Below are 27,718 nucleotides of genomic sequence, written 5' to 3'. Positions count from 1 at the left end.
GCTACAGGCAAATACATTATGTATCTGTCTGGCTTGTTGGTAGTTATCTATTGTTTATCTTGGCAGATCTCCTACTACCACTGCTTCACAGTTTATGTCCTGAGTCAAGCAAATGCACCATCTGTACAAATATAAAACACAAGATATGGGTAGTGTCATCAGGAGGCTTTACTGATCCATACAGACAGATGCATGTTGTAGAAATACCCTCAGCTGTATCATAAAACGACCTATAAAATACTATGTTTTATCATGTTTATGATAGTCAAAATTTATAACATTTTAAGAACTGAATATGTTTCCTACAGCAGCTTGAACAGGACTGCTGACATCACTGTGACATGCAATTGACCAGATATCTCACCTTACACAGGAATGTAGGATTCTAATTGGCAAAGACCCATTCTGTTAATGTAGACCTCTAACATGCAAGGTACATTTCTTATGTTCCCTGCTGTTGGCAGTTGTACAGCTGGCATAACATTTGCGACATACCAACTGCATTTTGTATCTCAAATTAATTATATAGGACGCCATTCTCCAGATAGTTACATTATTTTCTGAATGAAATTGATCTGGTGAGAATAACTCTGTTCGATGAATGTGAAAAATGAACAATTGAGTGAATGAGTTTAACAAGGGGGCTCTTGGCATAAAACCTAATGCTGGCCCATAAAAAACACATATACCCAAAGTGATACTGCTACTACTTATTATGTCCCAAGGACAAATACAAAACATGAAAACATGCATGAACTTTGAACACACTTCATGTGTTTTACTTCACACAAGTTCTCTAAATCAGAACAACCAACATAAGTTCAGTTTGTTTTTTAAGAACACCAATCTCAGTTAATTATGATAACTGTGTGATCTCAATGTCACTTTCCCTTGTCAAAAATAGCAGTCCTCCCAGCTGCTTCCAGTGAGTTGACTAAGCCAGGAAGCAACTGCCTACACCTACGTTGTAGCAGCTGGGGTGAACTGCATTATGGCTCAACACTGTTAAATATCTCTAGGTACTAGATTTAACAAAAGTTCTCCTTGGGGAAAAAAAACTTAAGCATTAATTGGTGCTACATTCCCAATTGGAGAAACTGTATTAGCTGTTGAAAAACAGTATTGCAAAATTAATGCAATGTGTTTGATCAGACACAAAATAGAACACTGCATTATTATATGGACATTTCAGCCCAGTACAGGGTCGCCACAAGTGCATAACTGTAAACGCTTGTTATACCACCTATGACATCATTTTATGTCAGTTTTTTGGAGTAGCCTAAGTTGATAAATATGAGGACAGAGGCAAAAGATAAATCTTTGTAAAAGTTAAAATAGTATCTGATGTTAAAAGGCCTTTGATGAACATGATGTGAAACAGTACATGGTATAAGTACATTGTATGGAGTTTTCTTTGGTGTGAAAGATAAGACACTACAAAGGCTTGTTCACCCTAAGATATAAAATGTTATGTGATTTCTATCCGAAATGTGCATATTTGAATAATTTCTTTATACATGTTAAAGATATTGATTCTTATCTAAGGTATGTATTTCCATCAAACACTAAATATTAATCAGACTATGTAAAGTGTTCCTCTGAACAAGGTAACATCACAGTTGTGCTTTGATAGAGAACATACATGGAAAAGACATCTACACTACTGACAGTAAATATACACCACACTTATTCTCATAAACTACCTCCAGCTTTGACAATCATTTTCACACTTTATCTTGTAGCATGACCACAGCATTTTCCAGAATAAGCTGTGTTGTGACCTGGTCTAAATGGACGCATTTTTCATGTTTTACTTCAAGCATATGAAATCATTCAAAGAAATTATCCACCCATATCAAGAAATCACAGCACAAAAAGAAAATGTTATGTGACCTTGAACAAATAAAACCTCCAGTTTATCATGTTTAAGGAAGTTGAACCACTTCTTCACTTGAAAATGGTCTTTGTCCAGTGAGCAGTATTTCTAAAAATCAAAATGAACAGGTGACAATACAATAACACCAAAACACCCTGACCTCCAACATGTACACACCTAGTTAATTATCGCATGGTTTGCTGATGGAGCTAGAGATACTTTGTGGGGCGTGACTCATTCGCTGAGCAAACTCTCTCTGCGACTCAAATACCCCCTTTGCGATACTGGTACATTACTATTATCACATTTCTTAATCATGTTAATGTAAAAGTACAATAATGCTGACTTGTTGTGCTGAAGGGGAAACAAATATTTCATTAAAACATTTGAGGTAAAAGATATTAAGGCTTCATGGGATAGTGCAGGAGCAGTTTTCACAGCTTCATATTTGATTTATCTTTTGATAACATGCAGTCAATGCTGTAGTACATGATACAGTGCGTAATATATTGTTACAGAGCAGGTAAGTAGTAAATAGCCATAAATGTACAGTTATCACAGGCACTGTCACAAAGTATAAAATGTGACTACTATCTTTATCATGTAATTATACAATCATTCATTGTACCGGGACTGCACGTGTTTAAGCCCTGGGCTAAATCATGGATTTTGTCTGTAACATTTTATCCATTTTAGTGTAATGAAACTACTCACAAATGGAATAACAGAGCAACACTTGAACCTAAGACATGATTATCTTTTTCAACTTAAAAATTATGCATCAAGAACACTTTCAAAATTGAAATGACAAAACCAATATTGCCATTATGTGTGTGTCATATGCATTCAATATGTCACACTGTGCATCCAGAATATCACCTACAATAGGGGTCCACAGTGTCTTGTTAATTTGAACCTCTATCAGCTCTTAATGTGCAATATTGTTGCAAATTGGCCCAAATGAAATATGCTACAACACAATATGAAGAACATCTGGTAAGGGAGATTCAATTCAAGTCCATGGACTTAAAAACATGCAGTCCGGGTAAACATTACAACCATAAGGATTCATTTACAATATATACAAGGATTACACCATATATACCAATACATAAGAGTAAGGCCAAATCAATTTTGTTCTTACGACTTGTACATTTTTGAAGTTGTAAAGACGAAATAGATAGACAATGTTATCCAGGAAACTAGAACAACCGGCTGACTATAGTAGAACATCAAATCCTATGATTGTAACTTTCCATTAAGCTTTTACTTTCTAATTTACCTCAATTAAGACCAAGTAAAATCTGTAATCTTTGTCTTTACTCCTGCATCTAGGCATAGTGACCGAGAAACATTGTATATTAAATAAATTAATCTGGCCTATTAACAAGAATATGCATGTATTTACCCAGGTTATACCAGGCTATCTGGAACATTAATCACCACTCAGCTATCACTAGGAATATCCTCACATTTTACTGTCATTGATTCAGCATAACAAGGCTTGATAACCACTTATTTGGTTTTACATGTCTGTTACGACTTATTTGATATGATCAGCTGATTTTGTTCCACCCAAATAGGTGCCAGAAAGAAATTTGGGGACCTTTTTCAACATGACGATATTGGTCAATGTAATATTTGAAGATCTCTGACCACAAGCTCTTAAGATAGTGACAAACTATCATCGATGAAGCCTTATTCTGACATGGCTGGGTCTTGCACCGGGGATAATGCAGGCAGTGATTGAGGCGCCATCTCTGGGGATGTTTGTTCAGGGGGAGACAACCCCTGTGTACTCTCCCCTGCTGCCCTGGGTTCTTTGCAATCCATCACTTCAGTTGCCATAGGAACCTGAGGTTTATTGGGTGGGCGAGGCACATACCAACTTAAACATGAAGCTACAGTTTCTCGGACTTGTGGCCGAGCAGACTTTGACCTCAGACGCTTTGAATGTGTTGACAACATTAATGCTTGATTGTTCATAGCATTTATGCAGTCCCTATTTGGTGACTCTTTTCCATGGGCATATCTATAAGTTGTTGTAGCAACGCCATCAAAAGAGGTCTGAGGTCTTTTAACTATCAACTGATGACTTTGTCTTTCCGGCATAAAGTCTGTCTTGTATGTCGAAGTTAATGGCCGCATTCTAGCTACATATTCTCGTTCAGGCATCCATGATATAAACTCTGGTTTGAAGTTGTAGGTACTGTTTGTGACACGCTTCCTTCCAAGACCCTTGAAAGTATAAACACACATGTAAGATGAAAAGTGAAATAAAACACATGTAGGATGAAAGGAGGTGAAATAACACACATGTAGGATGAAATAACATATGTAGGATGAAAGGTGGAATAACACTTGCAGATTTAGGAAGAAAGTATAAATAACACATGTAGGATGAAATTACACACATAGGATAAGAGACTGAATAACATATAGGTTGAAAGGTGGAATAACATGTAGGATGAGGTGGGACATGTGGGACATTCTGCAAAACAGCATTTTTCATTATCTTAAAAAATCACATTCGTTGTTCCTTGAGTATAAACAAAGAACACAAAGTTTACAACGTTTGCCTAACAATCAACTGGTAATAAAATTCATGTGGTGAACGATTTAACAATGTAAACTGTAAAGAAAACTTGAACAATCCTCACAGGTGCCTGAAGGGTTGAACTTAAACTGAATAATCAGCTGAGTACTTATCACTTCCTGAAATGAACTGTTCTCTTCATGTTCTTAGCGTGTTATTCCTCTGCCCAGATATAAATGATTTTATTGGTTATCAGATATTCTGAAACCTTGTTAAAACATCAATATTCCTCGAGGTTACGCTATTAAACTCTCGGGAATGAAAACCAGATATGACCAGCAAAATCAATCTCCAAAAACAACACTTTGTGTGATTGGTTGATTCGGTTGTCCAAATAACAATAACTTACACAATCAGGGTTCCTCAGAGCTAGGGTTTCAAAGTCAATGTTTAAGTAAAACTCATATACTTCCTTTTGACTGACAACTTGACGGAAATATCAACACACAGAACTGTATCAAATTTCACAAAAATGTATCGTGATTATTTTAAACAAATTGATTGACAAATAGTTTGCTAGATTCCATGTTCAGCCATCTTCCCGAGGCAAGAGAGTTAACTGACTTTAAAAGTCAAGTTTCCACCCTTGCCGAACTAGGCTTGAATTACTGGGCTCAACGATCGTAGCGCCACCAGTGGCTATTACCAGTTAGTCCCTTCGAAGCCTCTCCTATGGACCAACCAGATTCCACTCCAACTCTCGTATCACTTGCGTTTGCTTCACACAAAACGGTGGCACCCGGTCAGGACGATCTGATCGATAATCAAGATCTATATTGTGATAAAACGGGTCTTACATCGCGACATGCATCAAATCACATGAGCACTTTGATTAAAAACATGAAAAGATTTGGAAAATATCTGACAACGAGTTGGCGGTATACATGCTTTGCAAATCCTGAAATCGACTGAAATCTGCACGACAGTTTACAAACCGGATTTCGATTTTGGTGCACGATTTTGATTGGACTATGCATAGACTTGTTAGTTCAGCCAAAATGTAACTCCATAATACCAACCTAGTTCCGCAAGGGTGGAAACTGGACTTTTATAGTCAGTTAACTCTCTTGCCTCAGGAAGATGATATTCAGCAATCTAATGTGCATACAACAGTACTAATCGACCAATGAGCTTAATACATGTCAACATCAGAAAGGTTAACAACGGCAACGAGGCTCACCTCATTAATAAACTGTAGAAAAAGGTAACAATACTTACAAATACAGCATACATTTCTCAGGAATTGAATAACATGAACATTTCCAGGAAATTTATGAAGTGTTGTAATCGGAGTATCAACAGACTATCACAGACAGAAAATACTATATATTTTAATTAAATTAATTTCACTATCTTAAAAATAAATTCCCCCCCTTTGGAGAAAAATCTCTCTCATTGTCATGATGAGGGGTTGACAGGTCTGGTGGAGGATGAAATTACACATTTAGAATGAAAGGTGAATAACACATGGAGGATGACATAACCATTGTATAATGAAAGGTGAATAACACATGTAGGATGAAATAACACATGGAGGATGAAATAACCATTGTATAATGAAAGGTGAATAACACATGGAGGATGACATAACCATTGTATAATGAAAGGTGAATAACACATGGAGGATGACATAACACATGGAGGATGACATAACCAATGTATAATGAAAGGTGAATAACACATGTAGGATGAAATAACCATTGTATAATGAAAGGTGAATAACACATGGAGGATGACATAACCATTGTATAATGAAAGGTGAATAACACATGGAGGATGACATAACCAATGTATAATGAAAGGTGAATAACACATGTAGGATGAAATAACCATTGTATAATGAAAGGTGAATAACACATGGAGGATGACATAACCATTGTATAATGAAAGGTGAATAACACATGTAGGATGAAATAACACATGTAGGATGACATAACCATTGTATAATGAAAGGTGAATAACACATGTAGGATGAAATAACACATGTAGGATGACATAACCATTGTATAATGAAAGGTGAATAACACATGTAGGATGAAATAACACATGGAGGATGACATAACCATTGTATAATGAAAGGTGAATAACACATGGAGGATGACATAACCATTGTATAATGAAAGGTGAATAACACATGGAGGATGAAATAACACATGTAGGATGACATAACCATTGTATAATGAAAGGTGAATAACACATGGAGGATGACATAACCATTGTATAATGAAAGGTGAATAACACATGGAGGATGAAATAACACATGGAGGATGACATAACCATTGTATAATGAAAGGTGAATAACACATGTAGGATGAAATAACACATGGAGGATGACATAACCATTGTATAATGAAAGGTGAATAACACATGGAGGATGACATAACCATTGTATAATGAAAGGTGAATAACACATGTAGGATGAAATAACACATGTAGGATGACATAACCATTGTATAATGAAAGGTGAATAACACATGTAGGATGAAATAACACATGGAGGATGACATAACCATTGTATAATGAAAGGTGAATAACACATGTAGGATGAAATAACACATGGAGGATGACATAACCATTGTATAATGAAAGGTGAATAACACATGGAGGATGAAATAACACATGGAGGATGACATAACAATTGTAGGATGAAAGGTTGAAATAACACACATGTAACAATTATTCAACAACTGAAAAGGTAAACATGGCAAAAACGGATAAGATAAATTGCAATCTCATTCAAATCATATCTTTGTTCAGAGGACTTCCCATTATGGGTCATGTCAAAATGACTTTTCATCCACCCAATCAGAGTGTCACCTACCAGATCAAGACAGTTCAAATGTTTTTTCTTATCATACAATCTCAAAAACTAACACTGGGTATTCCGAAGAATATTTATGGCTGTCATAGTCTATCTCTCACTTCAGTGGGATAAATATTTGAAACGGAAGACATTTTCCCATAGGCGCATGGGAAGAACTACCATACAATCTCAGCTATCTATTAGACATCCCAGAATTTTCTTTTGTTCAGTTTTCAAACTTTGTATCGAGAACGTGTCAACATATTTTTCAAAGTGCAATCTGGAATGAAAGTTGCCAGTTTAAAACTAGTGCCATAAGCCCAAGAAGGTGCTTTCTTATTGGCTAGTGTTGACTTCATGTTAGTTGTTTCATTGGTCAGTTTAAGTTCACAAAAGGTGTTATGATGTGACCTGTAAAGGGATTACCTCAGGTCTTTATGTAAGGGAGCGAGCACGAGATCTGATTTTAATGAGATTGGATCAATTGTAATATCTCTAGTAACTAACTCTAAGTTTGACTGTGTAACGCCTTGTGACTACTTTGTTGTAGCTGTAACATAAATATAAATTCAAAGCGCAATTTAATTTGTGTAAATTATGCACTACATGTATTATAGTTTATCCACTAATAACAAAGACATTACAGCTATCCAACAGCTATTACTCTACAACCCAACACAGGCTCCTTACAATGACATATAAACAATACAAGGAGATTAGGTTACTTTGCTGGTATTTAATTCTTAAAGAGCTTATCGACTAGGTGCCACTCAGCTGCACATGAGTAGATCTGTACAGGACATTATCAGATGTGCCAGATAAGTAATGCTTGGTTTCACTCTACACCTGCTGATACTGCCAGCATTGTGTGGGTCAACACATGACCAAACATGTAATACCAAACTGGAGAGTGGGACTTTCTCTAACAACCTGAACGATAATCCTCCTTTAATTCCCTCTTTTCTGATTCCTGTCAGTTTTCATTCAGTACTTTCACATACAAAATGCCTTAGTACTTTAACATTTGGGCCATAATACTTAACTCAAAAAATTTACTGTGTGTATTTTTTAAATAATTCTTGTACTACAAAGCTTATTCATCTACAAATAAAGCGAAAATGAAAATGATAAAAACCAACTATTCTGATATATTCCCTAATAACACCATAATTCTGTAAGTGATTCGGGGTTTACTCCACTTTGAAGAGTATTTCAGTCAGTCAAGGTGTTTCAGCTCAATCTGAAGAACAGGGAGCATGGATATGGTGCTGACAATCCAAGGATCATAATTATAATTGCGAATCAGGGTTTTGAACCCATGATCCTAGGATTCTGGCATGACTAAGGACCTAAGAACACTTGGCAACAAATGTCCTGCCCACCACACACACACCCTCAATTGAACACTTTCAAAACTGTCAGTGTATATCTAAGAAAAGCTGAAAATCAAACTTAAGTCTATGTTAAAATATAGGGAGTTAGAGCACACCAATCTAGGCTGAATGGTCTGTTAATTTGGGCCACGGATTAAAAATACTTTTGAGACCACTCCTACATATGGAGGTCGGTCGATGTTGGATTAGACCAGGTGACAGCATGACAGATGAGAATGTAATTACCACAACATACCCTATGCACTGTCAGGGGCGACACATCTTACTTATACATGTAACATCCACTTACCATGTTTACATTAGGCTGATTGTGGACAGACAGTTATAGAACAGAGACATTTTGTACACTTCAAAAGATATCAATTTTTTTTAAAAATGAAAATATCTGCAAATTACTACAAGCATACTATGGCTCAAGTTATGACATACCAAAGATTATAGTCCCCTTATCTTCACAAAGAAAGTCATTATTTAAAAAGACATTTCACATGTTAACAACTGTTATAAATTCAGCAAAAGTATAGACAAACCTTTTTATCTCCTAACACTGTCCTGTTTCAAGAAGCACCTCATATATGACTTAAAAGCAAACGTACCCATATATTTAATATTGTGGTGATGATAACACTTCCGACAAGAAATTATTATCTTTAGGTCCATCTCTCTCTTTTTCATCTACAATTCAAATGCCAATGTACAATTCTTTACAAAATTGTGGTAATGAACGATGTTCATATTGCATGATGTTCAATTCCAATGAACTGTTTGAAAATGCTTAAAAGCAATCTCACATAGTACTGGAGTACATTTAGCCTCTAGCAGACTGGACAATAGAGAGTGAGTGAGTGAGTATGGTTTTACGCCGCTTTTAGCAATATTCCAGCAATATCACGGCGGGGAACACCAGAAAATGGGCTTCACACATTGTACTCATGTCGGGAATCGAACCCGGGTCTTCAGCGTGACGAGTGAACGCTTCAACCACTAGGCTACCCGACCACCCCCGACTGGACAATAGAGAGCCTTGATAGCTACCTTTGTAAGAAGCTGGTGTAATTTGGAAGATAGTACATATGATAAAGTTAGGTTACCATATTTCCCCAGGTTAAACGCCTGTGTGATATTTCTTCCAGACACTCTCCACACACCACACCACACCACACCACATCACACTAATCATGCTAATAATGAGGAAAATTCCACACATAAAAATTAGCCAGTATTTAATCGAGGCCAAGCGTTTTATTAAGACCCCAGCATTTTATCAAGACCCCAGTATTTATTTGTGGTCCAGAGTTTAATTGAGGAAATATGGTATGCTTGGACTGAACTTCAATGTAATATTTAGTCATTTATTTGCAACATGCACTTCGATTTATCCTTACCTCTTCGAAGTAGAGAGCATTGTTGAGGAAGGAGTGACGGTTATCATGGTGGGAGAACACATGCTTGGCAATAGGTTGCTGAAAAGAAGTTTTTTTAAAAATACAAGACATGTTTCACACAAAGTAACAATTTCAAAACACACATTGATGACAGCTTCATTATACAGCTTGTATTTGGTCCAGATATTATTCACAATCCCCTGTGATATAACTAAACTTACTGACTATAGCTAATAAACATTTCTTCACTCACTCACAAATACAATAGTATGTATGATTTCAAGTATATTGTACTACTTTCTAGAAGGTTGGTATGCACACTTGAAAGAGGGAATAATCTTGTAACTAACACTGCCACTATTGTAGCGAACATTTCAGACTTCCAATACATTTGGTTTAAACATATTTATTTTCACAAAAGTGTGAAAATGGATTGGTAAACAAGCGAAGCACTTATGTTAATACCGCTCAATTACACATAGGACATATTACAATAAATACATCAATGAAGGTTAGATGTAACAAATAAATTGTACATGCCAAGCTAGATGTGTACATATAATAAATCTAATAAATCTATTTGCAGTTTATTTTAAACAATTATTTAACTGAAAATCTGCCAGTTTTTTATATAAAGTGTTGAATAGAGTCTAATATTAGCATTTGCTCTTCCTTACTCAAATCCGAATATCCGCATAGCACTGTTTGTAAAGAATAACCATGTTGATAAAAATACATTTCATTTCGAAGAGCATAGTAATTTGTACACACAAAAAAGAAATGTAGAGCATCTTCGGTATGATATCCACAGGAACAAGTTTTTGTATCAAAGATATATCTATTAATATTATACTGATCTGCGTTAAGATCGCTGCAGTCAAGCCTGAGGCGACTGTGAATGATTTGGCATAATCTGCTTCCATAATTTAAATCCCAGTGTATACCATTATCTCCCTTTACGTGAAGCAAATTCTTAAATTGTGTAACGGTCTCTGCCTCCATTAGATTTTCTGGTAACATATTCCAAAATTGTGTTGTAGCTGGTATAAATGCATCTGCGTAAGCTTTTGTTTTACACTTCACTGTTTGAAGATTAGTTTTATCCCTTAAGTCATAATTTGTGTTTTCCGAAACTGTATTAGGAATAAGCCTACAAAGATATTCCGGGGAGAAATGGTTATTCATTTTGTAAAACATTACCAGTTTTAAATTGTATCGTCTGTCTTTTAATGACTTACAATTTGTTTCATTGTAAATCTTCTGATGACTCGTACCCCGGACAGCGCCACATATGGTTCTAAGAGCATATAAGTGTAATTTTCCAATAAGTTAGCTTGTTCATTAGTACAGTTGTCCCAAATATGACAACAATAATCAAAAATTGGTAAAATAAATGATTTGTACATAGTTTCTAAGGTAGTTCCGGATAGACGATATTTATAACAAGAGGACAACATTTCCTTACAATATCATCAATGTGCATTTTCCATGTACAATTACTTTGTAAAGCCATATCAAGGTGCTTATGACTCTGTACATCTTTGATTTCTGTACCATTCATATATAAGTTAGGTTTGCGACTAGGGTTTACTTTACGAGTAAATTGAATAGATTCAGTTTTTTCGGGACTAAATTTGAGCGCAACCGGTCTGTAATTTGTACATTCATTCACGCTGTTCTTCTTATGAATAGGAATGATAAGAGCTTCTTTCCATAGTGATGGAAATATTGCTCGTTTAAGAGAGAAACTGAATAGTTTAGTAAGGATTGGGGCTAAACTGTTAGCTGTGTTTTTAAGTACTTTATTTCCAATATCATCAGGGCCAGTTGCCTTTGTGGTGTCCACGGACAGTAGTATATCCACTAACTTCATCTTCCATCAAAATTATATTTACTAATGGATTTTTTACTTTATCTAATTCTTCGGGTGGAAGGTGCATATCAGGATTACATATGCGAGATTGGTCCACAAAGAAGTTATTGAGAATATTAGCAATATCCATGGAATTATCATACAACCTATCCCCAAATACAATTGGGGGAAAGTTGTGTTTTGCAGTTTTAAGTTTCAGAAATTCCTTTACTAAACACCGCCAAGTCTTTGTACCATGAGAACTATTTATTACAGTATCAATTTTAGATGCATGTGCCTTCTTTACCTTATGGACATAGTCAATTACCTTATTTCTTAACAGCCTAAAATTTGCCCAATCAGCTTGAGTATTACGTCTTTTAGCTTTCTTATGTTGGCGATTTCGTTTTCTTATTAAGAAAGGTATTACATTATTGATCCACTGTGGATCCTTTGATTGTATGGTAACAATTTTATTAGGAATATGTTTATCACAAACTTTTATAATTCGAGATGTAAGTTTGTCAGTAATTGTGTTCACATCCCCTGATGTGAATAATATATCACTATCAATATTCAGTATGAGAGTATTTAAGCCATCTAGGTCTGCTGTAGAATAATAGTACACTTTACGTTTGAAGGAGTGACACACTTCACACTGGTTCTGGGTAGGTTTTACATTGCATTAAGTTCAAAGGAGAGAAAACCTACTATGACTGGTAAAGTGTAGTCGACAACCCTATATTTTTTCCTTTTTGATTACCACCTAAACCCTGCACAGGGCAGGGTAATAATCACCTTTTATTACTGTTCCCATATGAAATTAAATACAAAGCGTGAAAAACACTGAAACCCAACACTGTACCTTTTATTGAATATTGTAGGCTATGTCAAGTGTGCAATGTTTTATGATGCAAAATTGAAAAACAATTCCCCAGTAACTTATCTAATTCCATACATGTTATTGTGTGTGGCAGTAATTTCCGACCTTCACATGCTTCACTTTCAAATGTAAGAAAGGTACTGATTTAACTATTCATTGTAAATTCTTTGCATGTCAAGGCCTTATTATGTAAGTCAGGGCAAAGCTGAAAACTACCTTTGGTTCACACAATCACCCTGCTTTTTCACAGGCAATATCATGATTATGTCAACAATGATTTTTTTGTATTTATCATACCCATATCAGACACTGTCAAACCCAAACATGCCCGGTAACTTTAGTAAGTGCAGATATCTGGCATGACACAGAACACCAGGCATTCATACTTCCCTGGGTGACTCGACCTTATTCACACAGCAACCACTTGCATAGAAGGTAGCACTTAAGCCATGTGAAAGTCCTTAATCAATACTGTAGCATTACGCATAGGACAGCGACTTAAACTCTCTTAGCATGGGTAGGGAGCAGTTCAAATTCTTCATGTCAGATGAAATATTAATTCCTTATTTGGTGGTTGGGGGTTAAGAGGTCTGCAAGTGCTCCATCAGACAAAATCAACATTGCTGGGGATTTACCCTTTTAGGCAATAAATAGCAGCTCTTATTGTCATACACTGAAAATGAACAACATCACTATTACAGGTGATCATATCATCATTTTACAATTAAGTTTAAGAAGTTTTGTGAGGTATGTCCCAAAACTCTTTAAGCTTTAGATCAAATGGATTTGGCATCTACAACATCTTTTGTAGTCTACGATGTGTCTAGTTGTCCTTCACAGTGAAAGTCAATTACACTGGCTGCTATGCTCAATTCACAGCCTAGAAGCAATGACCTGCTGCAAACTCCAAAAGGACCCACAACAAATACATATTTGTTGGACTAACTAAACACTATAGAATAGTGTGCTGTATACATGCTGCATACATGCTGCACATACTTTGTACAAAGATCATAAAGCTCTCGTTATTATCACTCTGTGAATCCAACCAAAACAGGACAAAGGAAAACATTTACTTCTGTTTGATAAAGGTGTCATGATATCAGTCTATTGGGGTCATATGGAACAACACGGTAGAAAGCTGTGGACCAGCACTATAGAATACCAGGCAGATCAATACATGTATTGATTGCCATAGATCATGTCGAAACTCCACCACAGTACTACAGGGACACCAACAATGGTTTGATTTCAGTATTGCGAAAAATAGTGGCATATAGATTCCGATCACTTGTAGCAGCTTGTGAGAGGGAAGATGTATTGACCAGTCAGGTGAAAAGGAATATTTTGACAAATTGAGGGATTTTCTAGAGCTTAACACAAGAGCATACTCCCTGCTTAACATGCTGGAAATACGACTGTCAACTGAAATAGACAGCTTAGTTGTCAAGGGCCTGAGGCAGTCATTATATTGCCATGTTGGATAGATTAATCTATATCTGTCTTCCCACCTTCTTGGCAAATAACTTTTGAGGAGCCCAAGGAAATGTTATCAAACTATGTTGCTCATAAATGAACATAAATGATCTCCCACTGCTGTGTGTCAACTTTGATAGACAAATATGTTGTGGACATGTCCATTCCATGATAAAAGTCAGACAGAACCAAGCTATGGAACCATTTCTGAATTGGTTCTACCTGCAAATAGTCCTGGTTTGATAACAACTACAGGATCTGTTGCTGCAGGATGTGTGTGTGCCAGTGTGATGCATGTGTGTCTGCTTGTAGATGCAGCCGGGGATCGAACCACTGGCCTTTCGTTCTCTAGGCAAACGCTCTATCCACGAGACCACAGCAGCAGTCAAACTTGATTATGATTTCAAAGCCTGTGAATATTGCAATTTACTAATCACCGCATACTGAATATTACAAATCATATTTTTCATTTTCAAATTAGGCAGTCTTTTTTCCTTAATGAACCACGATCTGACAAAAGAGGAAAATGCAAGACACTGACAGAACAAAAAAATGTTCTTCTTGTGCAATTAAACGGCTTGAAAGAAAGCTAAAATAGCATATTCCAGCTTGACTCAGCAGGTTTGCATTGCTATAAGCAACAGCTGTGTTGCCATGCTCTCTTCCCACATTCAACCCTTTTTCATTGTTTATACCAGCCAACCAGAAGTGGAGCAGAAAACTGAAAAATTGAATTGCTATTATCTAATTACTTTTTCCCCCACCTACCTCCAAAAATCTGTAAAGCACGTGAAAAAAAGGGGCCTTAGTTACTCAAAACTGTTACCTTTGCTCTTCTGTAGAACTTCTCAGGTGGCTGTGGTTTGGCTAACTGGCGATATTCACACACAAAGTCATTCCTTGACTTACTGCGGTAATGCCCATAATAGCCGGAGGGAAACTGGAAGAATATAGGATCAAAATAAGATGACATCAACTGAAAAATAGATCATGTGGTATGGCATTGTTTTCGTACTGGCCTTGCACATGCTTTATGTCACTGAACACATACATGTAAAACCTACACTTTCTGCCATGTACCTTACATTTCTTGGTAATAATTTGACACCAGTTGCATTCATCAAACTACCACATTGAAACATTCATCTTCTGATAAAGAGACCCAAAAACTTTCTGCATATTCTTTTGCAGAGACAGTTTTGATAAACATGATTAAAAGTACCGGTATTCATCATTCTCATTTGCTGGAATATTCTACCTTTGGACCCCCCGAAACTCTTAACCCAACTACAACTCATATCTATCTCCAATGTGATTTTTTCTCATAAGATTTTGTGCAGTTCTGCAGTTTATCTGTGTGGATAGTCATAAAGCTCTTTCCCTGTAGTTGTTTCCCATTACCTTAGTGGACTGAAACACCCAAACACCCCTCGAATGACAATGTTCCTCCAAAAACAAGTTTTGCTGTTCTCATATCTGATCATGTGACTGGACTATACTCTTGTTTGTGAACATATTCACTTATTTCAAATGAGAACAGATGTGCCTAATGTATGCCTTTCTTTGGCTTTACATATTGTTTTGCAATAGATATGCTATTACAACTGCGACAGTGAGGTGCATGGCAATATATCTTTATACATCACAGAGGCTGTATGGCTAGCTCTCCATAGGGCTTTGATGACATCATGTGGAGCCGTACAACCAATGTAAACAAAGGATTAATACGCAAATGGAAATACCGTATTCGACGTAATAATCGCCCCGCTGTTATAAGCACCCACAGCGATATTTGCTGATATATTGGCAAGTGAACAATCCCAATTAGCACCCCTTCCGATTGATCAATGTACACAAGACATATTTATTTGTGTATAATATGTGTGTTATATGCATCCTTAATCATGGAAAAATCTGGAAAAAATAAATCTCTCGTATATAAACATTCCAGGCTGTCAGCATATACCACGAAATTTACAATTTTTCATCTCTGTTGTTTTCCACCAAAAAAATGTTCTAATAAGAGCCCCCTATTACTAATTTTGAGAGCGCCCTGGGAGCTTATTATGTCGAATACGGTATCTTGAATGGGAACGTGATTAGATTCATACATTGAGGAAGTAATATTATAATCCATGCTTTGATAAATACTGGCTTCTAATCAAATCAAGCTGGCAATTATTATTTTGTAACCTGTCTCCAAGAAGAACACTCAATTTTCTCTTCAGTTTGCCTCCAATAAAAACATGATCAAAACCAAATATTCTGCGCAGCGCTTATGTTGTCAGCTTCACTGTGCAGAGCTCTGTTGTTTTGGTTTCAGAATTTAAAACATGCATGAACAAAAGGTGTTATGTCACACTCCAGAATTATTTCATACATAAACTGTTGACATACTGGCCCTTTAACAGCCACTGACTCAAGAAATCCTTCAACCAAGTCGAAAAATGTGAAAATCTGCTCTTGCAATTATTAAAAATGATATAACATGTCTTAATTAACATGATTGATGAGTATTCATCTTTTGTGCATATGTGCATACTCTCAGATACAATACAATCGTAAACTTCCCAACAGTATTTGTGAATGAATTTATTGAAAGAGCTGTGACTTGCTATATAAAGGTGCATCAGCATCTGCAGTGAGATATCATAAAGTAAAGTTGACGTACAAAGAATATAGCACAAATACATTGGACAGCACCATGAAAGTTGCTTTCTGGATGAAAACCAGAGCCATTACAAAATGACTTTGAAAAAGAAAAGGGGTTCATCCAAATGAAATAGGCCTACAGCCATGAGGATAATTTGTTATATCAGTTAGGATTTTGATCAAGAGATGAAACAGTTTAGAAAGTAAACATTATATGTTAGATGTGTTATTTTTTATACTTGGCATTATTTAAATATTCATATTTTTCTGTTATTTTACCTTGCAAATGTGGTGATAATGATGTCAAACAACCGAAGTGCTGTACTAAATGACAGCATGAAAAACATTTGAACACTATAGTATAAATAATATCTTTACATTATCGTAGTTTAACGTCTTCACGTAGATCACTCGATCTGCATTGAAAATTCGATCCTGCATTTTGACAATGATAGCAATAATCAATATAATATGATTTTTGTTTTAAAGTTCTTACCCAACTTCCAGCAATTTCGCTTGCCATCTTAAATTTTTGATTTACTATCCGTCAGTTCATTGCGACTTCATAAAATTTATTTTTCTGATATCCAGCTTAACCAGCATGTGGGTAACCAGGTACCACCAAGCAATGGCGGAATAAACAATCCGTTGTTTACGGTAGCTAGTCAACCCCTTCGTATGTAAATACAAACGATTTACCTGGTCATGTGGTCACATCAAAGCCAATCCCAACAGGTGCTTTCTATCACGTGACATAAGGTTGTTTACTCGGCCATTTCCGTACGTTTCCGCTCGAATATAGTGTTTCCGGGTCAAACTTGTGTCGTCTGCTGCACATGGACATTAAATATATTGTAGGTAAGTGAAGGGATGTTAACTGATGTTAAATCTTTATTTTAAAAGATAAAATTTCATTGAACAAAAAACAGACAAAAACAACAATCTTGATCAATCGCAAAGCATCGAATATGGCTCGAAAATCGTGAACATTCCGAAAGCAAGCAGATCCAGCTATAAAATGTTTGACGAAAATGTCCATGGGCAGATTTCATGGGACAAAATTTTATCGTTTTTTAATCATAGAAGCACTTAGAATTAGTCAGAGACATTAAGGCTAACTATATCATTGTGAATGAACTTGACATGCATTACAAATGACAAATATAAAGTTCAAAATGTTTGCTGCACACTGAAACGTGAAATAGAATCTGATAGGCGAGCCTATAGATCTAGAAACCTAGACTAAGGTTTGTTTCTTGTCATATTCCAGTGTCATCCAATGTAGATCCAATATCATATCTTCTAAAAAATATAAAGGCTCAGAAATCTGGTATGATGACAGGATATTAATTCAGCACCACCTAAATCATGGCATTCAGATTAAGCATAAATATTTTTCTTAGAATTGAAAATGAAAGGAAAATTTAAGAATAGGCCTTAATCATGATGATCAAGCTGGAACTTGTGAGTCAAACATGACAGGAAAGTTACTTTCATGTGCCACAATCTGCACTCATTGGGGCTATTGTTAATAATATTCATAGATCTCAGATATTTCTGTACCAATGTTATGGTGATACTCTGAACGAAGGTTTGTTTCCAGATAGCAATATTAATAACACACTGAGATTATTCTGTCCACTCATATCAATCAGATCACATTACACGGGAACACTTCACTAAGGTTTCACAACATAACAATCAGCTCATTTTGAAAGTATCTGAGAGCAAGAGAACTGTGGCACATTTTTTAAAAATTGGGTCTGTTAAAAAAACATCAGTTAATATTATTAACCTGTGAAGATCTGGGTTAGAATAGATCTTCAGCAACTATGAAAGACAACTATGCTTGTCATAAGAGGAGACTGACTAACAGGATCGGGAGGTCAGGCTCATTGACTTGGTTGATGCATGTCATTGGATCCCAGTTGCAGGGGTCGATTTAACTGCAGGTCTGTTGGCCCATGGCCAGTTAAAATTATGAAAGGCTTGCTGAAACAAAGTAGTTGGCCCGTCTGGCTGGCAAAATTTCACCCTTTCTCTGTTCATCTTTAATTTTTTTGATTGGACACTGTTTGGGTATCACATAATTTTGATGAGAAAATATTTAGGGGGGATGATTGGCTCAAAGATCATCTCAGTAGAATGACACAACCGACGGCCATTTTGTAATGTTCTGTACAAGAACATACTTATTTGCTCCTAAAATTGCCACAAAATGAAGCAGTTGGAAGCCATGATTTAATCTCAGGCTGCAGGAAATGACATTTTAAGGGTGAGGAGTTCTTAAATTTTCAGGGACCAGGAAACTCAGTCATTGCCCGTAACATTTAGTTTTGGGCTAGTTAGTTTGGAGAAGGGCCAGTAACTTTTGAAAGGAGCAAGACCAGCTGGCTATACATGAATTTGTTGTTAAATCTACCTCTGCAATTGTTTGGTCAAGACTTGATTATTTAGATCATATAGATGGAATATTGGTGAGTGCGGCAAACAAACAAAGTTAATTATTAAATGTTCATCCAAAGTTTCGAAATATGTAAGCAGGTGAAATTTAAAAAATATATTTATATTTTTTTAACGAACTTTAAAATTGGGTGACACTGTATATGTGGTGTAGTTTATCAAGTGAACAAACCAGGCAACACATGGTGATTTACTTTGTATGTGAGTGAATGAATAAGTATGGGTTTGCGCCGCTTTTAACAATATTCCAGAAATATCATGGCAGGGGACAGGAGAAATGGCCTTCACACAGTATAAAACCACTAAGCTACTCCACCACCCATGTCTGTAGGTACAAATGTGATTTCATGTGTGATGCCAGCAGGCAAGGCAAGATTGAAAATCTAATAATTAATTATGGCCTTTTGATTAGATTATGTATATTGAATGATTTGTTCATCAGTTTGTTTGTTTATTAATCTTACTTGCATTTCTATTCAGACACCACATAGACCTACTGCTGATCAGAATGTTTCAAAATGTTGTGTCAACAAGAGAGTTATTGTCAGACAGTTTCAGGTAATATCCAAGACAAGATTTTTCATTTTGTGATTTCAAGTTTATGGAATATATAGCCAATTGTAGACATAAACAAAATCAACAAACCTTGAAGATTATCAAATTAGGCCTCAAACTATACTGAACTGCAAAAGAAACATCACCCCAAGTAACATTGCATGAAAAGTTGTCATTTAAATATCTGGGTAATTTTGTCAAAGTTTCTAAAATTTGACATTACCTAGTCAGGAACATTGAAATTTGATGATAAAAAAACAAAGCAGATGACAATAAAACCGATCGCCCAAACGCATCAGGGCAACTGCCATGGTAACCTGATGCTCGTGAGTTCTGTGCAAATTGAAATGCACATGTATTACCCAGATCGGATAACATTTATTTGTTATTGAATTGCTATCAAATGCCAAGATTGACAAGAAATCAGCGACACCAAGCCCTTGGACGATTGCAAGCTGAACAAATCGCCGGGCAAGTAGCCAATGCATTTCAAGTCAACGTAAGGACCATATACAGGCTCCAGCAACGGTACCAGACCACCAGCACTACAGATTACTGACCACATGGAAGACCAAGGGTCACCACCCGACATCAGGATCATCAGATTGTGCAACAGCATCTTCAAGGTCGCTTTGTTACTGCTGCGGAAATTGCTTGACAGACCACGGGGACACACCAGCAACACATTAGTGAGGACATCATGTGTTGACGATTGACGAGCAGACACCTCCACTGTCACAGGCCACACCGAGGACCCATTCTGACACTACGTCTTCGCCGGGACCATCTTCAGTAGGCAACATAGCAACAGCATTGGCACCACCAGCAGTGGAGAAGAGTCCTCTTCTCAGACGAGAGCCGTTACTGTATCTCAACAGCAGATGGCAGAGAGTCTGGCGATGCTGTGGGAATGTTATTCGGATGCTTGTGTTGTTGAGAGAGACTCGTGGGGTGGTCTGAGCATCATGGTGTGGGGTGGAATTGGTCTTGCACAGAGGGTCGACTAGTATTGTGTTTCACTTAAAGAACATTTGACACTTTAATTTCAACCTTGATCAGTTTTGCCAAGTTTCATCTTTTTATTATGTCTCAAAGTATGTTTACAGTGTTTGGACAAATAAGGCTTCTGATAGATCTATCCATGGTGATGTTTCTTTTGCAGTTCAGTATATTAAAGAAAAGTCATCATGCAAAAATGCTGAGCTTAGAGCCATCAACCACAAGTAATTAAATAATTGAACTGTTTCGCAATCTATTGAAAGCTCCAGGATAATAAAGTCATCGCACAGCGAATCACTCCAAGATGCAGTGGGCATAGCAGCAGGCAATTGCGTTATTGGCATCCACTATTTCAGTAAACCTACACTAACCCCTGGTTCCATGCAAGTAGTTCAATGACCCACCCTTGAATTCACTGACATATTACTGACCAATCAAACGTTGACATAAGGGAAAGGAATATGGTATTAGGGAGGTTACTTGTATTATCAAGAAACCATTGCAACTGCCAGTTTTAATGGCCATGAAAACATCCTTTCCATCAAAAGATTTTTTAGGGCTTTCTTTTGAGTGTCAGTCAGTTTTTCAATGTTGAATTTCTCGCAAACTCGATCATAATCAATCAGACTGGCCATCCCAACATTGAGGTTTTGTAACTCACATTCTGATTGGTACGTTAGACCTAGCAGCGTACCCATAAACTGGCATATGGAAATCAAGGGAAGGTAATTTGAGATTGCAAGAAACATGGAAATGGATCCAGGGGTTACTGTATATTTACCGAAATGCTAGCTCTGGGGATAAAGAGGATGCGCAGCATGTTCAGTGACAAATCTCGGCTTTGTGATATTTGCAGATTGTCTTTTAGCTACCAGCAGTGTACCATAGCACAACCTGGCCTTTATGGTGACGTGGGCTGGGATCACCCCTCCAGCAATAGGACAGACTTCATTCAGGTGTTCATTATGGTGATGAGGTTTTGATGCCAGTCTTGCTACCCTTTGCATGTATGACTGATCATCAGTTTAAATTCCAACATGATAATGCCCATCTTCCCGAGGCAAGAGCGTTATCTGACTTTAAAAGTCCAGTTTCCACCCTCCAGCCAAACTAGGCTGGAATTCCTGGGCTCGGTCGTAGCGCCACCAGTGGCTCTTACGAGTTATGTCCTTTCTATGCCTCTCCTATGGACCAATCAGATTCAACCTCTCGTATCACTTGCATTTGCTTCACACAAAATGGTGGCGCCCAGTCAAGACGATCTGATTGATAATCAAGATCTATATTTTGATAAAACGAGTCTTACATTACGAAGTGCATCAAATCAAGTGAGCACCTTGATTAAAAGCATGAAAAGATTTAGAAAATATCTCTTGACAACGAGTTAGCGGTGCACATGCTTTGCAAATCCTGCACTCGACCGAAATCTACATGACACTTTACGAAACGGATTTTGATTTCTGTGCGCGATTTTGTTTGGACTATGCATAGACTTGTTAGTCCCGCCAAAATGTAACTCCATAATACCAGCCTAGTTCGGCAACGGTGGAAACTGGACTTTTATTGTCAGTTAACTCACTTGCCCCGGGAAGATGGATAATGCCCACCTGCCCACACAAAGCTTGTGTGTCACTGAATATTTTTTCTGAATAAGATCATCTGAGTACTGCCTTGATTAGTTAAAGATCCTTTTCTCAACCCAATTGAACATCTGTGGGCTGGACATGGGTGTTGTGTGCACCAATTTCCTTGGCCATGTTCCACAAAGCGATCTTTGTACAAAGACTTACATTGACCTACGACAGTCGCTTTGTGGAACGGAAGCCTGGGGCCACAAAACAAACTTAGGCCTAAGGTGATCCTAAGTTCTGACATTTCAACCTTCAGCTTTATTCACAAAGTGAAAGCAAATGGCTTCCTGTTTCCATATGCCCTTACCTTGATCATACCACACAGCGTTCTCAACCCCTCACAGGCAACTCGCAGAAAGTGGGGAAGGACATTTGTCCTAATTTTGTGTTGAAAATTCAACTGTCTCTTGTGTTCTTAATTTTAACTGTAACTGCACTTTGTTGTGCAGACTTGCGTCCCTGGGGCACGCCAAAAACCTATAGTCTTCGGTTCAAATCCAGGTTCACCCTGATTATGTATCTAGATCTGTCAGCACTATACTTGTGCTCTTGGGTTTTACCAAAGTGATAAAACCAGCATCACTTCAGGCTCTCCTCCCACAACAGCATTAGAAACTAACAGTTTTCCACTGGTCCTTATGATGTTAACATAGCAAAACCCTTAAAATTTTCTTTTCATCATTATATCATTGTGGTCATGTAAGCTTCTGTAACTGTGTTTCCACCCTTGCCGAACTAGGCTGGTATTATGGAGTTACACTTTGGCTGGACTAACGAGTCTATGCATAGTCCAATTAAAATCGTGCGCCAAAATCAAAATCCAATTCGTAAATTGTCGTGCAGATTTCGATCAATTGCAGGATTTGCATGTGCACCGCCAACTTGTTGTCAGCAGATTTTTTCCAAATCTTTTCATGTTTTTAATCAAGGTACTCATGTGATTTGATGCATTTCGCAATGTGAGACCCGTTTTATCACAGTATAGATCTTGATTCTCAATCCGATCTTCCTGACTGGGCGCCACTATTTTGTGTGAAGCAAATGCAAGTGAAACGAGCGGTGGAATCTGATTGGTCCATAGGTAGAGGCTTAGAAGGGACATAACTGGTAATAGCTATTGGTGGCGCTGCAATCAAGTCCAGTAATTCCAGCCTAGTTCAGCAATGGTGGAAACTGGACTTCTAAAGTCAGTGAACTCTCTTGCCTCGGGAAGATGTGTGGTTACTGGTACCTTGGTTAATGTTTCAGCAGTGAACGACAGGATACCTGTGAACTGTCATATGAGTCACAGCAGTATTCTCAACTTCCATATTCACAACAAGAGTTCTCACAAGTCAGCACACAGGATATGTTTACTCAACAGTTATCCAGTGGCTCACAGAATGAGGTATTTATTTTTGTTATATAGTCCACTGGGTAGACTGTAGCCTACACTGTTAGACTGCCTTATACATTATATTTCTGTTTGAAATATGTGTATTTTTATTGAATATTCTAATAAATAATCTGTCTGTCTGTCAGCACAGTATCTATTTTTGACTGAGCTCGAATCATTTCCTTTTGGTCTATACCGATCTCTTATGATTGGACATTATGTCAATACAATGGGCTCGGCACGTTATCATAGGGAGAACAAGGAATGTGTCAAATATTCATAATGAGAATTATAATACAGATATTTATGTTAGCTTACCTGCATTGAAAATAAACCAGAGGCAAAAAGCGAAATTGACACAAAACCAAATTATATTTTTGCACAAGTCATACAATCACTCAGATAACTTAGCTAAAAGTTAGTTTTGCTAAACTGTATTGCAAAGTGCACAATTCTGTTGAACTGTAAATGAAACACAAGTCAAAAGACAAAGTCAGGATCAGGTAGGAACAGTTCTGCATGCAATGCATGCCACAAAACAATCAGTCTCTGGATAACGTCCTGTGGTATACTACACCACTCACGTTGCTGGGCATGGTTGAGCTCTCCAACATTGCCGATTTGAGATTGACTTGCAATGCACTGTCCAAGGTAATTCCACAAGTGTTCGATGGGTGATGTAGGCCATGCCATAACAGGTATGAAGTCCATAGAAGCACCTGCTGTGTGCTCTGGCTTTGTCCTGTTGGTATGTATGCATATCTTGATGTTGCCAGAAACAGAGGACAACATACTGTCTCAGAAATCTGGACTTATTAGAGAAGAGAACTCCATGCCAGCATCGACATAACCAATGTCTGTGCCTTAGCAACCATTATTTGACAGGCAGTGTGGTTCCTTTTGGTCATAATCAGGCCTACATAAGGACATGGGGCATGTAATACAATGCTACTAAGTCAAAGGCATACATCATTGGTGCTTTTGATTTCTTGTTGACCCAAGATTGTAGCTGCTGTTCTTGAGCCTTCCCTGGCTGTGGTAACAGTAAACACGTTGCCCTGGACATAACAGTCTCTGGTACGTCACTGGCACAGTCTTGTATTCACAATGGGGGGACATCCAAACATTGCTGAGTTTACAGTGATAATTCAGGTTGCCTTTGAATACCTTAACTTTATACCCAATATCTGAATGAAGAACTAATGACACCTCGCTGTATTCATGCTTTACTCGAGAAATAAGATGTTTTTGAGATTGGTTCTTTTCCTGCGTTTTGGTGACAACAACCAATGAAAACACTATGAAAGATTTATATGTACCTGGTAGTTTTGTTGACAGATACAATTGCTAACAGACAAACAATTGCTCTGTTTGTGAGTGTTTTGAACTCTAAACCATGTTTTCTATCTTCTTTTACAAATTTTGTGATATTGTCATTAACTCATTGCAAATATTCCAGAAATATTAAGGTGAGCTTCGGATCCTTGTGGCAGTAAATAAAAAAATTACAGGTGGTCCTTAGGTGATCTTAGGTCCTTGAGTTTTGTTTCCACTACAGTATTTCAAGCTTGGAATTCCAAGTTGTGACATATACTCAGTCTATTCAGCAACATGTAGATATGCCACAGCATTTCTTCTCCCGTTTGACACAGACCTTAAAAGATATGTACACCCAAAACTGGCATGGTTCTTTGTCCAGTTCTAGAAAAGCAAATTACTACACTACATTAAGAAAAAAAAGATCTGTTGTTTAGTTTAGATCTGCCTTAAAGTAAAAGTGGTAATTCACAAGGAAATGTCGCAAGTTCTTTTTGTATTGTACTATTCTCAGATAAGTGGACTATTTAATTTCGAACATGACATCATCACTGTTACATAACAGAAAAACTGTTCACATAAGAAGGAACATATCATTCTGCACAAGGACACAAAAAATGCATATGTAACTTATTTATGCATGCAATGATGCATAGTACCAGACAAACAGACTGACATTTTATTCATATTTTCGGGCCATGAGGCCAATAGTACAGTGACAGTTTAACAAGAAGTATGTACAGGGTGCCTTTTAGGATCAGTTATGGGCAATTCTATACAGTTGTAGACAATTTTCATTTATCTTGTGTATTTCTTCCGCATCCGTATCTTCCGCATACAAAGGACATTAAAATAAAAATGAAATTAATCTTCCTTGTAAGTTCAAACAATTCTTTCCTGCAAGTTCAAATATTTCTTTCTGTATTGTACTATTGCCAGACAAGTAGACTGTTTAATTTCGAACACAACATCGTTACTGTAACATTACTGAAAGACAGTTTTACAAGAAAAGGAAAATCTCATTCTAGGATACACAAAGCAAGAATTTGTAACTTTTTGCTTGCAGATGATGCATGGTACCCACAGCAGGAAACCCACTCTGTATGATAAGTGGAAAAACAAAGCCACTGCTGCATTCAAGCAGGTGCCTGCAAGCAAACAAAATACCAGCACTAGCACTGTGACCACCAGCAGACCTGTGCAGACCAAATCTAACTTTGGTATTCAGCAGCTACAGATAAACAAAACAAGGGCCAAGGAGAGAGATGAAAGGTACTTTATGTGTTGTGAACATTTTTCAGCCATTCGTAAGTTCATCTAAACTCATATGAAATGTTAATATCAAATATGCGCATAGTCAGAAAGAAATGCATATATAAGTGACTTGTAGTGTAACTATAGTCATAGTGAATTATTGTCATTCAACAATATATCATGATTAAGCAAGATTCTGGGTAGTCCTGTGGGTACCCAAATTAACCAAGTTAGCTGTTTTCTGGATCCATGTATTTTATTAATACTTAAGACAGTAGACCAAAACAGTAAAGCAAAAACTTTCAATATACTTGCCTTGGTAACAGCGATACACTGTAGTTGAAGAAGTTTTACAAAAACATTTTTTGCGTTTCCATAGCAACAACATTTACTTTGAAAACAGCAGGTGTGCTCGATTCTGAAACAGTTCTTGAAAACTATACAATTTGCCTTCACCAAACTTGGTACATTGAGATGAACTGGTGACTTTTGATAGCTTGGGATTTATTTGTCAAGATTCCAAGGGGGAAGTGCTTGTTTCCGGATCAAATCTTGGAAAAGGTGCAATATTTATTCACCAAACTGGCACATGGTGGTGGACTTGTGACTTTTGATAGTTTAGGATTTAAAAAGAATATACATATAAGTTGGCATTACAACAAATTTGACTTCGACCGTAAATCAGGGCCTTGTGGTGAACTGGGCCTTTTGATACTTTGGGATTTTGTTTAAATTTATTTTTCGAGTTTCTATGGCAACGATTTTGACTTCACCTGAAAATGGGGGTAGTGCTAGTTTCTGGAGCAGATCTTGAAAAACATACAATATTTCTTCAGCAAACTTGGCACATAGAAAGGTCTAGTGGTGAACTGGTGCCTTTTGATAGTTTGGGAAGTTCCATACATACATTGCTATTGCATGACTGTAAAAACTCAAGGCATCATAACAAATTATCAGCATTAGAAACTAGTCCTATAGTCCTTGCCAAACTGTCCAACAGCTAAAGTATCATAAGGACTTGTAGAAAAATGCCCTTTTTAAGGGTTTTATGTTATCATTATAGGGACTAGTGGACTAAAACGGTTAGTTTCTGACACTGAAATATGTCAGATATTTTTTCGATGAAAAGAAAGAAGAAAACAAATTTTAGATGAATATTTCTTTATGTGAGTGAAAATGAGTATTTTACTTCAAGGTCAGGCATCAT

The 27,718-nt window shown here is 37.0% G+C and overlaps 2 protein-coding genes across 2 annotated transcripts in view; one reads left to right on the top strand and one right to left on the bottom strand.

Annotated features, from left to right (window-relative positions):
* Window positions 1-167: 167 nt before the first annotated feature.
* Window positions 168-17,530, bottom strand: LOC139445791 (uncharacterized). Its single transcript, XM_071227015.1, has 4 exons — window positions 17,414-17,530; window positions 15,092-15,205; window positions 10,055-10,132; window positions 168-4,114 (listed from the first exon to the last, which is right to left on the bottom strand). The coding sequence occupies exons 1-4, from the start codon at window positions 17,438-17,440 to the stop codon at window positions 3,575-3,577; spliced, it is 759 nt and encodes a 252-aa protein (XP_071083116.1). The 5' UTR covers window positions 17,441-17,530; the 3' UTR covers window positions 168-3,574.
* Window positions 17,531-18,749: 1,219 nt separating this feature from the next.
* LOC139446464 (interaptin-like) overlaps window positions 18,750-27,718 on the top strand; it is a 32,891-nt gene continuing 23,922 nt past the window's right edge. The window contains exons 1-4 of the mRNA XM_071227776.1: window positions 18,750-18,802; window positions 19,861-19,938; window positions 23,814-23,952; window positions 26,324-26,529. Of these exons, the coding sequence (XP_071083877.1) occupies window positions 18,750-18,802; window positions 19,861-19,938; window positions 23,814-23,952; window positions 26,324-26,529 (476 nt within the window). The remainder of the gene's footprint in view (window positions 18,803-19,860; window positions 19,939-23,813; window positions 23,953-26,323; window positions 26,530-27,718) is intronic.

The sequence above is a fragment of the Haliotis cracherodii genome, unplaced genomic scaffold, assembly GCF_022045235.1.
Source record: "Haliotis cracherodii isolate W230 unplaced genomic scaffold, xgHalCrac1.p SCAF_6, whole genome shotgun sequence".
In the NCBI taxonomy this organism is placed as follows: Eukaryota; Metazoa; Mollusca; class Gastropoda; order Lepetellida; family Haliotidae; genus Haliotis; species Haliotis cracherodii.
Note: the sequence above shows the minus strand (reverse complement) of the source record. Positions and strands in the feature narration are given on the sequence as shown.

Coding starts and splice junctions, on each gene's coding strand:
- LOC139445791 (XM_071227015.1), bottom strand. CDS start 17,440: ATGGCAAGCGAAATTGCTGGAAGTTGG. Junction 10,133..15,091: donor AGTTCTACAGAAGAGCAAAG/GTAACAGTTTTG, acceptor ACTTCTTTTCAG/CAACCTATTGCCAAGCATGT. Junction 4,115..10,054: donor ATGCTCTCTACTTCGAAGAG/GTAAGGATAAAT, acceptor TATACTTTCAAG/GGTCTTGGAAGGAAGCGTGT.